At 36.8% G+C, this 13,069-nt stretch overlaps 1 protein-coding gene across 1 annotated transcript; it reads right to left on the bottom strand.

Moving 5' to 3' along the window:
- Nucleotides 1-5,144: 5,144 nt before the first annotated feature.
- brcc3 (BRCA1/BRCA2-containing complex, subunit 3) lies at nt 5,145-13,046 on the bottom strand. The gene is made up of 8 exons (XM_026939009.3): nt 12,808-13,046; nt 12,593-12,712; nt 11,081-11,168; nt 10,264-10,352; nt 8,739-8,794; nt 8,062-8,193; nt 7,639-7,682; nt 5,145-5,968 (listed from the first exon to the last, which is right to left on the bottom strand). Exons 1-8 carry the CDS (start codon nt 12,910-12,912, stop codon nt 5,820-5,822), a joined length of 783 nt encoding a protein of 260 aa, XP_026794810.1. The 5' UTR covers nt 12,913-13,046; the 3' UTR covers nt 5,145-5,819.
- Between the last annotated feature and the right edge of the window lie 23 nt (nt 13,047-13,069).

Genomic DNA, 13,069 nt, shown 5'->3' with positions numbered 1-13,069 from the left:
CACTGAACACCTTTGGGATGAACTGGAACTGGAGACTCCTTACCCAATATCAGAGCCTGATCTCACTAATGCTCTTGTAGCTGAATGAACACAAATCCCCACAGCCACGCTCCAACATCTAGTGGAAAGCTTCCCAGAAGAGTGGAGCTCATTATAACAGCAAAGTCAATATTAATGCCATGCCTTTGGAATACGATGTTCAGCAAGCACCTATGGGTATCATGGTCAGGTGTCCAAATACTTTTGGCCATGTAGTGTATTTGTACACACAATATCAAGAGCTTTTTTTGCAAAGAATCTACACTTCTTTATCTTCATCAAACTCCATCTTCTCCCCATTTCTTGTTTTTCTGCACAAACAACCCCCACCAGTGTAATGAAGACTTGCTTGGTGAGGCGAAAAATGAGGCAACGGAGAGATGCAGAGAAAGAGAGAGACACCAAGTAAGCTGTTTGAAAGCATGCATATAAATATCTGCACCGACCTCATGATAACTTTCTCTTATTTAACCAGGAAGCTGATTTAGGAGGAAGGAGGAGATGGAAAATCAATGTTTATGCTATAGAGGTTGAGTGACCTTCTTTGCCAGAGGAGCTGCAGGAGCTGCTGGTTATGTTGCCGTTACTCATCCCAGAGTCCATTGCAATGAATTTTCCCATTCCACCTCATTCACTCTTCCCATTTCACCTACGCAAACCGCTGCTCCAACACGCCGCCTGCGCCTGGATGTGCCATATTAATCTTTTTTCACATTCACGGATTCTTTGATTTGCAACAGCAGCAGATGTTATTAAATGGATTTGAGTGAATAAAAAGGGGGAGGGTGTACTTCTCATTGGAATAGAGTGAATAAATCTCGGAGTGAAATCAAAGCCGTAAACACTCCTGGGATGAAGGGATGGAGGGAGAGAGGGAGGGAGAGAGAGATGGGGCTGGATGCCACTGTCTTTGATGGAGTGGCTTCGGAAAGTTTGAAAGGATGGATGTTTCTGGAACTGGATGTGAAATAAATAAAAATGCGCAGGTTGGGCGGGATAATGTAAAAGTGCCATTTGTAAAAAATAAAATCTAACTTGATGCATGAGCCCATAAATCAAATCTTCCAGCACTCAACTTGCATGCAAGTACAAATTCAGACCTTTTTAAGAGAACGCAACACAAATATTAAAATTCTGCCTGACTGTCCACTTTTGAAACTTTTGCAGACTTTAAGGTCATGGGTTTTGTTGTGCATTGTGTGCCTTCAAACTGAAGTGCTGTGTGCTGACACTTGCAGTGACCTTGTGTTCATGTCTGCTCGAGTCGTGGTAATATAACTCCAGGTTTTTTGTTGGTAGCAAACTATAAAATACTGTTGGTGTAGTATAAAACTACAAACAGTCATTTAAGAAAGGTCAAAGATCACCTCAGAAGGAAGCTGGTGATATAAGTATAACAGATTCAAACTTTTTTTCTTCACTGTCCTTAAATCACTTTATTATTATTCCTACAAAGGATATTTAGAGGGCAGCGTTGACATGATTTGTCTCTCATCCCAAATTTTTAAATCACAGACTGATGACCTCTGGGATATTCATCATTGATCATGTCATCAGAGCCTCTGCCAGAAATATATCCAGGGAGCAAAACGTTGTCATCAGGCGCCTTCCTTGTGTACGCCACCAAACCTGAGAAACATCGCCTGGTCTTTTTCCGATCCTCGAGTTTCTGTGCCCACTGCAGCCTCAGATTCCTTGGTTCTTGGATAACAGGAATGAAACCTGACGTGTTCTTCCGCTGTTTTAGCCCATCCTCTCAATTTTCAATGTGTTGAGATGCTTTTCTGTTCACCACAGTTGTAAAGAGTGGTGATTTGAGTTACCGTATTCAGCCCCGGCCATTCTTCTCTGACCTCTCTCATCAACCTCCTTCTGAACTGCTGCTTATTGGTTCTTTTTTGTTTCTTTGTAATCTCTAGAGACTGTTGTGTGTGAACATCCCAGGAGATTAACAGTTTCTGAAATACTCAAACCACAGCTCATCTGGCACCACCAACCACTCCACGGTCAACAACACTGAGATCACCAAGATTTTATTTTTTTTTCCTTTATTCTGATGTTTGATGTGAACCTTAACTGAAAATTTCATGAATGAGAAGGTGTACATGTGTACCTAATAAAGTGAACAGCCACTATGGGATAAACACAAGCAAACACTCACACTCTCTCCCAGATATATAGAGGAATGAACTTTGGAGTCAGTTCCCCTTAGCACTCAATAAAAGGTACCGCGTGCCAGGGGTAATAAACAGTAATTTGACGTGAAGGAGGAGGAGATCTGTCCTCTCTCTCTCTCTCTCTCTCTCTCTCTCCCTCTCTCCCTCCTCCTCATATGCCCAGGAGCATGGCCTTCACAATATTAACTTGTCTACTCACCCAGTATGTATGAATCAGCAAAGGAGGTGATGCTGTGACAGTAAAGGACTAACAGAAACCATCTACATTTTTATGCTTTTTATACGTTTGTGGCAAAAGGAGAAACGTATTTGCTTTTAGAGCATGTATGTCTGCTTTAAGTGTATAAATATACGAAACCTGTGATGATGATCTGCCAGGATTTTCTCCCGTGATTCTTTCACTTTGTGATTTTCTCTTTGACCGAACTGGCGTAAGCTTATAATCTCTCAATTTCATCATCTTCTACCGTAAAGTGTTGTTCTTCACAGATCTGAGATTATTACAATCAGAACTGATCTTCTTATGAAAAAAGGTGTGAATGTTCTTTGCATATTTTCCCTTCAGATTTTTTTTAGTTATTTACTGTGTGTCAACTGGACATTTCCTGCCCCCTTGTGGAACAAACAGAGCATAACAATACTTTTGTAAAATGGTTAGTTTTAATAAATCCTTCAGTTAATTAGGAACGCTTACAGAAGGTTTTTCACTTTGGGTGGTTATAGATTATTCTTGGAACATTTTCTGAAACTTATTCACAGATCCACATAGATCCGAACTAAAAACCTATTGCTTGATGGACTATATTTTTTTAGGGTGTATCAAAACATGTCTAAGATATTGATGGAAATCTGTTAAATAAAACTGTGAAATAAGTTTACATGTTGTTCAAAAATTATTGGATTTGAAACTAGAGTCATAATGAATTTGGTTCAGGGTGTTAAATCATGAGTTTTTAATTAAGAACATTAAATTAACATCTTTAAGGTATAATTGACATTTTATGGAGTTCATTTGTTGGAGATTTGTTGCGCTGCTCGTACTAATCGACTAATCCTTTATGTTTTGAGTTTCCAAACACTGAACTTGATGCTAAATGACAGTTTGTCCTCTTTCCAAGCAAAAAAAATGGCTGCCTGCTTTTCTTCCTGCAGCCTACAAAATGTCTTATCTGTAATTATATATATAATTAGTTTGTTTAGTTTAATGTATTAATACACCCTAAAAAACTGTGGTGCACTGCGAAACGAGCTTGAATAAGTCATGATGCTCCTATATCAAGGGTCTTGTGGTCTGCTTGACAACTTAAAACAGATCCTCTGGAATGTATAAATATATGTCCATATTTAAAAGCTAAGCTTACTAACTGTATTATTTATTAATAATAATAATTCTCTCTCTTCTCAGATTTTCAGTCTACAGTGAGGAGAAGTAGGTATTGAGACAGTATTCTGTTTGAGTAATTTAATATACTTCCAGTGCATATATCCACTTTAAATTTAAACACATCATGTCTTTTGACTTTGTGCTTATAAATATGACTAAAAAAGTGTGTATTTAAAAGCATAAACAAAGAGAGGTTTAACACATGAGACTGATCGGGGGGAAAAGTAAAAAAAGTATTCGGACACCAGAAATTACCGGCATTAGTCCTTGTTGCAAAGCCGTTGTTGGCAGTTACAACTTTGAGACATCAACACTAAGAAATAATTCATTTTTTGTAGCATTGTGGTTCGTTTTTGTCCTCTCAGCAAATCGTCTACAACTCCCCAAGGTCACAAGGATCCCTCTGATGGACCCCTTCTTTCTCCAAAAGCTGAATTATTGCCAAAGAGTCCTATCTCTGTTTCCTCTGATCAGAGTATGTCGTTCCCAAAGAGTTCTGATTTGTCCAAATGCTTTACACTGTGCATCTCTGTTCTTCTTTTTTTTTTAGCGGACGAGTTCTTTGCTTATTGTTCTCTGTGTAACTGTTGTTCCTGCTGCTTTCAGGTCGTCCTGCAACTCTTTTCCAGTGACTGCTGTCTTCTCTCTTATCTTCCTTTACATTAGTCTGTGAGCACGCTGTGAAATCTGACGTGGTTCGCCTGTCCCGGGACGATGAGTTGTGGTTCAATGAGCTTTCCACTTGCTTCTTGTTGAATTAATTGTACTGACAGGGATGTTTAAAGTCTTAATCCTGGCTCTGTAGCTTTTTCCGTCTGAGTGTTGTTTAATAATATTGTCCCTGAGAACTTTCACCTTCTTCTTTCACCTTCACCATGATTTCTACTTGCGTGAAATCTTCCCAACCAGTGGCAACATCTTTTATAAAACTTTACTTTATATCTAGAGTTTAGTGTCCAGATACTTTTTTCTCTATCACTTTCATTTTTTAAACAGATCTTTGTTTATGCTTAGGAATGCATCCTTTATTTTGTGCATAATTAGAAGTATAAAGTCAAAAGACATTATGTGTGATTTGAGGAAGATATATAAACTGGAAATATATTAAATAACAAAACCAAGTGTCTAATACTCATTTCTCCTCACTGTATATATAAGAAAATAACTGTGCTATAAAACACACAGGGATCCATTTAGCAATTCATTAAATGACCAATAGATTGCTGTTTGTAAATTATTGCTCTAGGCTTCGTCTGTAACTACAACCTTCTTACTGCACTCTACAGCTACAGATATCAAGTGAAGGGAGCAAATATTTTTTTTTATCAAGCTAGTATTTTAATTACCTTCGTAAGTGGTTAAAATAATTGTAAAACCAATACTTGTCTCAATTGATGAGTCTCAATTGTTTAAAATGTTTTTAATTATGAATACTAGCTAGGAATGCTAGGATTCAGGGGTTTTTTTCCACTTAAAATATAAAGCAGCTCATAAAGATGCAGCTTGTAAAGATGCAGCTGCATTTTATTTTCTTCAGCACATTGCTAAATCACCTAAATAACAGTGGGATTAAAATAAAAGAAGTGAAATGGACATAAGAGATGCGCTGTAAAAAGCTTGAGAACTTCCTGCTACAGACTTTTTAACTTTCCCAGTTTATTTAACATTATAATATTATAATTTGACATTTTTGTGCATTGTGTGTGTGTGTGTGTGTGTGTATGTGTGTGTGTGGGGAAAAAAACATCAAAACAGTACTGCCATTACATTTTGTTCATGAGAACATAAATGGGAAAAAAATAAAGGATATAATGTAGAACAAAACGTATGCAGAAATATTTAGTAAAAAGAATCTATTTACATTTCTGTCACATCAGGCAAGATTCGGAAAAACAATCTACCAGCAGAAACTGTGCCAAGAACATCGACAACGTCAACAACAACAGTGTAATAAACATTATAAAGTGGCGCTGACAGACGCTGTATCTCTCTCTACTCCACATCTCTCTATCTCTTCATCCGTTTGCCTTCTTCCTCTCCTCATAACCACCGGTTACTGATCTCAAGTTTGCAAAATGGCAGAAAGGCCGCTGTGTTCAGTGCGCCAGCTTCTTTACGAGTGTAGAACATGGAGGTCTGAAGCTGCACCGTGGTGGTGGTGGTGACGGTGTTGGTGACGGTGTTGGTGACGGTGTTGGTGATGGTGGTGTTGGTGGTGTTCATAACGAGGCCAGCTCCTGGGTCAGTCTCTCTTTCTCTTTCTGCAGCTCCATGATGCTCTTTTTGTTCTGCTCCAGTCGATCCTCCAGCCACTGCAACAGCGGGCCGCTGACTGCTGACATCTGACTGCACAGGTTTTTGGTGAATACTGAAACACACACACACACACACACACACACACGTTATAGGTGAACACATATTAAAATATCGAAATACCTCACAAAAAGCCAAAAGCACTTCACCTACACCTATAACTACAACTCTAACTACTCCTAACTACACACACTACTACTCGTACTACAACTACTGCTACTATTAAAACTCCTCTACAAATACTCTTACTCATACTGTTACTGTAACTACAGCCACCAGTCCTACTACAACTACAGCTACAACTACTACTAACTGCTCCTGCTACTACATCAACAACTACTTGTACAACAACAACTGCTACATCAACAGCTACTACTACAACTGAAACCACTCCCCCTTCCACAACTTCTAATACAACTACTACTAACTCCTACTACTACAGCTACTACTAACTCCTCCAACTACAACAACTTCTAATATAACTACTACTAATATTACAACGACTGCTACAACTTCTAATACTACCACTACTGCTACAACTTCTAATACTACTACTCCTCAACTACTGCAATACCTACAACTACTACTTCTAACTTCTCCAACTACTATAGCTACTACTAATACTACAAGTACAGCTACAACTTCTAATACTACTACTTCTAACTCCTCCAACTACTACTAATACTACAACTACTGCTAAAACAGCGTCTAATACTACTACTACTAACTTCTACTACTACTACAGCTACTACTAATACTACAACTACAGCTACAACTTCTAATACTACTACTTCTAACTCCTCCAACTACTACAGCTACTACTAATACTACTACTTCTAACTTCTCCAACTACTATAGCTACTACTAATACTACAAGTACAGCTACAACTTCTAATACTACTACTTCTAACTCCTCCAACTACTATAGCTGCTACTAATACTACAAGTACAGCTACAACTTCTAATACTACTACTTCTAACTCCTCCAACTACTACAGCTACTACTAATACTACTACTTCTAACTTCTCCAACTACTACAGCTACTACTAATACTACAACTACAGCTACAACTTCTAATACTACTACTTCTAACTCCTCCAACTACTACAGCTACTACTAATACTACAAGTACAGCTACAACTTCTAATACTACTACTTCTAACTCCTCCAACTACTATAGCTACTACTAATACTACAACTACAGCTACAACTTCTAATACTACTACTAACTCCTCCAGGTACTACAACTACTACTAATATTACAACTACTGCTACAACAACTTCTACTACTACCACTAACTCCTCCAACTACTACAACAACTTCTGATACTACAAGTACAGCTACAACTTCTAATACTACTACTTCTAACTCCTCCAACTACTACAGCTACTACTAATACTACAACTACTGCTACATCAACTTCTAATACTACTACTACTAACTTCTACTACTACTAATGCTACTCCTACAACTACAGTACCTACAACTATTACTACAACTACCCGTACAGCAACTGCTACTACTATTATTACATCACGAACTACTACTACTCTTACTCCTACTGCTACTAATAATAATAATTTTACCTATATAGCACTTTTTAAAAAACAAGTTTACAACATGCTTTCCAAATTTAAAACAGATTAAACCAACAAGTCGATTAAAAAGGCCATAAAATCTACCAGAATTTGCAGAGCACATTTATGGAGGTAAAGCAGAGTACCTGATCCATTGTGTATCTTTGTGATCGGATCCAAATGAGTTAAACTACAGAGAAAAAAAAAGAGAGAGACATTTCATTTAGTTCATTTCCCCATGGTACAAGTTTCATAAAAAGAAATCGAATCATTATAATGAGCAGCACATCATCTTAGGCTGCTCTTCATCACCATGTGACCTTAGATTAGAACTTCCTGGATCGGTCTCCACAATAATCTTACAGAAATGTGATTTAAAATCATTACGCAGTGCGTTTTGATTCCCCACAACCCCCCTGGAGCACTTGTTTATTTTATTTTATTTCATCATAGTATATTTTCTCTTCACGCTGGATCCTGAGCTCTTAAATATGTTTAATAAATCAACTTACTAAAACCCTCTGGTGGATTCAAGGAACATTATGTACATTATTAGAACAGTTTTCCACCTGTGAATCCTTCTGTACGTGTCCTGCTCCTCTTGACAGAGAATTCTGGGAAGTTCCACAGCAGATTCCAGACACACTTTACCGATGGCCTCGTGAGGAACCACATGGATTGGAATCTCAATTCTCTCATATCTCGTCGTCATACGGAGAAAATGGTTTAGTATATAATTGTCGTATAATAATAAAACAATACTGAGGTACTGAGATGCATGCACAAATATAAAGTAAGCGATGAAGTCATTAACCGCTTATAACGTATCTTATTATTTGTTTATCCATAACAGCATATCATACAGTAAAACGAATAAAACTAATTTACAAAAAGGAATATATATATCCGGACATACCAAAGGGGTTAATGAAGCTAAAGATGCTGAACAGCAGACCATTCAGTTTGCAAATATTATTAATGTAATTTAGATATTTATGATTTTTCAATCAATCTTACATACTTACATACAAGAACAATTCATGACTTAAATCATGAATAAAATCACACAGATCAGGGTTAGAAAAATGAAATGAATTGTTGTAGATGAATAAAATCGATATATATTTATATACATATATAGACCAATGATTAAGTAAAGTATAATTTCTGTAAAAAATATATATGTACATTATATATATATATATATATATATATATATATATATATATAAATGTTCAGTACTTACTCGGAGCCTTTCTGGGCTTGCACTGACTGAAAACATGTGTACAGAACTCGACCCGTCTAAAAGAGAACCAGCATCATTAAAATGAGCAAACCTGTAAATCTGTTAACGGCCGCGACACCTTCATTTACAGATGGGACCGTGAGAGAAAATCTCCTCTTTTTGTTTTATTCATTTATTTTACCTAATTTATATCACGAAATAAAGAACATATTTAGTGGTATCATAGCAACAAGGGATGAATGTGAAGATGGATTTTATTTCCTGTTATTATTTCGAAATGTTACTGCGAGTCGCATTCAAAAAAGCCGATTTTAAATAAAGAGCGTACGTGCTGTTTTAGTCTTTTTCGCTCTCCTGATAGCGTAGGAGTTAAGCCAGGGGTGTGAAACATCCGGTCCACGGTCCGGGAGCCAGCTTTAGAATCCAAGCTTTAAATGACAAATTGTCTTGTTGCATCATTATTGAATTAAAAGCTGCGTTATTCCACTAGAGGGCGAAATAGAGCCATAAACTCAGCTACTGATAAAATCTGCTAAATATATGAAATTCTTAATTAGCAAGCTAAAAAATTTGATGTATTTAATCACGACTCTTACAAAAAGAACATATTTAGTGGTTTTATAGCAACAAGGGATGAATTCTTATACAATCATAACAGTCAGGTTTTTTCAGTACAAAGTAATTTTGCTAACTATATTGATTTCCCCCTCTCTAAATAAATAGATGCACATTTAAGAGGATTTGTTATTGTGTTATTGGTCACTAAACTGAATTTTCGGTCCAGCCAATTAATTTCTCATAAAGTCTGGGAACTTCTGCTTTACATATAACTAATTATTTACTGCTTTATTTAACACAACAGACCATGAAAGTCAACATTTATACACCATACACAATGTGGTGTAAAAAAGTTAGTAAGTTAGCCAGTTTTGTTAATCAGAGTGTTGGTTTATATCGGTCACTGTGCGTTTAAGTTTACTCACTGATGGGATGAACATTAATTAAAGGTTAATACATGTGTTGATTATTTGGCTATATTTGTTTTTTTTTTTGTTTTTTTTAAAAGCATCAGTGAATACAAGTGTTAGTTACTCTGTTCATGTTACTTATTAATGCTGAAAGTTGAGGTTTGTTAATTAAAGCGTTAAAAAATAGGTCAGTTAAGAGAAAGTTAACGCACAGTAGGTGTGTAACGATGCAATGATTTGGACTGATGCATTGATTTAAAAGGCAACGACTGAATTTAATTAATGCAAAAATCATAAATTGCTCTTAACTCTGATATTTATAAAATAAGCCTTCTTTACCTCCATCATCATTCAGGAATTAACACTAGAATTACCCCAGATTCTGAACAAAGTCTGATCAGATTCTGATACTGAATCGAATCGTATCGTATCAGATCCAATGGTATCGTCAAATATCGAATCGCTGACTTATGAATCAAAATCATTTTGTTCCTTGTCCAAGCCTGAGGTTTTTCTCTCCTAATGTGTCTTAAGTGAAACTCCTGCATTTCTCTTACCTTTGTGTTCTTATCTTCTATGAAGCAAGAAAAGATGAGACCAACAAAACCTTGATCCATCATTTGGTACATGGCCTGAGTCCTCACATCTGCACAGTGTCACACACACACACACACACACACACACACACACATATAATTACGCCTTATTGAAGTAATTACTAGGATAAAAGTCATAATGTAAGAAGAATTAAACAATGAAATAGTTGCATGTTATTTGTACTTTGAGCTCTGCGCGTGTGTATTTAAAGTGACGAGAGACGGACGATCTGCTTTAAGAACATAATGCGACTTAGGCTGCGCAATATTTAGCAATTCTTTTGAAACATATTGCCCTAATTGAGCAATGTTGCATATACATGAGCGCAGGAAATGATATACGAACAAATCTGTGTCTGATTCATGAATCTGTCATACGACATCAAAGCGAGCGAACAGGGATATTTATTTTCTTTATTTATTTACTGTTGTCATTAACACATGAACAGTGTAGCCAAAAAAATTACAATATGGCTGTTAACCTTAAAACTAGCAATGTCCTGAAACAGTTTTTGCTTTAACTGTGAAAAAGACGACTAGTCGAGTACTTTTTTAAATTACTGGACAACTAGAAAAAACGAATAGTCGTGTAACCCTTAATATCTTTCCTGTTCCTCTGGAAACTCTGTGTACTTCACTTTTACCACATCTATGATAATTATATAAATACACCGCAGTTACTCCCTAGATTCTTCTTCAGATATGTGTGTGTGTGTGTGTGTGTGTGTGTGTGTGTGTGTGTTGTGCAGGTCTTTGAGAACGCCTGCACTCCACCGACCGACGTGCGATGGCCACACGGTGATGTGAGGATGAGAGTGGTACCATCCCACCACCCTTACAGGACGCCCCGTCATCTCAGCCAACCGGTGCTTCAGGTTAAGAAATAAAACTTTTTCATATTTATTTCATTTTATTACAGGGATAGACATTGTAAACCTGCCGTTATCAAAGTTACTGTACCTATAAATAACGTCAAATGGAATCGAATGAGACATTAATAGAGAGGTATACTGTATTAGTGTACACATTTAGACAAATAAATAGTTTAAATAGTTTGTTTGGAAAATAAATGTGTAATGAGATGGTCTGTGAAAAGCTCCAGAGGTTTGAGAAGCCTAATCAAAAAGGTTAGACTCTATTACGGCTGCAATGGCAGCGCGCAGACGAGGGTCCGTGAACTTTAGGAGAACTTTACGTTAGATGTGAAAAACATTCATAACAAGGTCATAACTCCCGCTCTGAGTTCGCATGTTTCCATGGTTACTCATCACACAAATCATGGAATTATAATCGCCGTAACATTTCTATCGTAAAACAGTGGTCAGATATCAAATATCTACTGATAGAGCCTTTTGATTTATATATAGTTTGGCGAGATTAAATAATTATCTTAAGTGCACTTATTGTTCACTTAAGTCTATTTTTATTGTGAATTTAAAAAAAATCTGATTACTCCATTAATCGTCAAAATAATCGTCAGATTATGTGATTACCAATAAAATCGATAGTGACAGCCACAGACTCTGTATATCTGGATGAAATGTCAGGCTGTTGGTCTCGTGATGATGATGATGATGATGGTGATTATGATGATGGTGGTGATCATAATGGTGATGGTCATGATGGTGGTGTTGGTGATGATTCTGGTGACAACGATGACGATGATGATGATGATGATGATTATGATATTGATTATGATGGTGGTGGTGTTGGGGATGATGATGGTGATGATCATAATGGTGATGATGATGATGATGATAATGATAATGGTGATGTTATGATTATGATTATTATATTGATGATCATGATGGTGATTATGATGATGATGATTATGGTGATGATGATGGTGGTGATGATAATGATAAGGATGATGATGATGATGGTGATGATGATGGTAGTGGTGATGATGGTGATGATGGTGATGATAATGATGATAATGGTGATGTTATGATTATGATTATTATATTGATGATCTTGATGGTGGTGATGATGATGATGATGATGATAATGGTGATGGTGATGATTATGGTGATGATGATGGTGGTGATGATAATGATAAGGATGATGATGATTATGGTGATGATGATGGTGGTGATGATAATGATAAGGATGATGATGATGATGGTGATGATGATGGTAGTGGTGATGTTATGATTATGATTATTATATTGATGATCATGATGGTGATGATGATGATGATGATTATGATGATAATGGTGGTGGTGATGAAGGTGGTGATGGTGGTGATAATAATGATGATGATGATGATGATGATGTAGTGAAAGGATATCTCAGCTTCAGTGGAGGCTGCAGAAAGCTGTTCAGGAGAAATCTCCACTCGATCCTTCCTCTTGTCTGACCTCCGCAGAATAATAACCGAGTGAATATGGACAATGCGATTTGTGTCAACCTGTGGAGGTGATCATTTATTTACACAAATCCCAAAAAGGACGAGTTCGAGATGCCATGCAACAAATTCAGTAGTAAAATGTTGAAAAACTTCACCTCTCCGATGCACAGCCCCATGACTTCTTCTTTCTCTGTACTCAAGGCATGATTCATACAAACTAGAAAAGCGTCTGACTCTAAATGCACCGCGCTCACTGCCATGATATTTACTTTAAAAGTTTTTTTTTTTAAATCAGACCTACCTAGCTCTGATTTTTAACTAATGTTTTTCCTGTATGCAGTATTTCCGCATTAGCGTTACCTGCTTGCGTTACAATCAAATGGTTCCGGGGACAACACCAAGGAGTTGATGATCGTT

Source organism: Pangasianodon hypophthalmus, chromosome 15 (genome assembly GCF_027358585.1).
Source record: "Pangasianodon hypophthalmus isolate fPanHyp1 chromosome 15, fPanHyp1.pri, whole genome shotgun sequence".
In the NCBI taxonomy this organism is placed as follows: Eukaryota; Metazoa; Chordata; class Actinopteri; order Siluriformes; family Pangasiidae; genus Pangasianodon; species Pangasianodon hypophthalmus.
This window is presented reverse-complemented; position numbering and strand designations above follow the sequence as displayed.

Coding starts and splice junctions, on each gene's coding strand:
- brcc3 (XM_026939009.3), bottom strand. CDS start 12,912: ATGGCAGTGAGCGCGGTGCATTTAGAGTCAGACGCTTTTCTAGTTTGT. Junction 11,169..12,592: donor CAGCCTCCACTGAAGCTGAG/ATATCCTTTCAC, acceptor AACCTGAAGCAC/CGGTTGGCTGAGATGACGGG. Junction 10,353..11,080: donor CGTGTGGCCATCGCACGTCG/GTCGGTGGAGTG, acceptor GACACTGTGCAG/ATGTGAGGACTCAGGCCATG.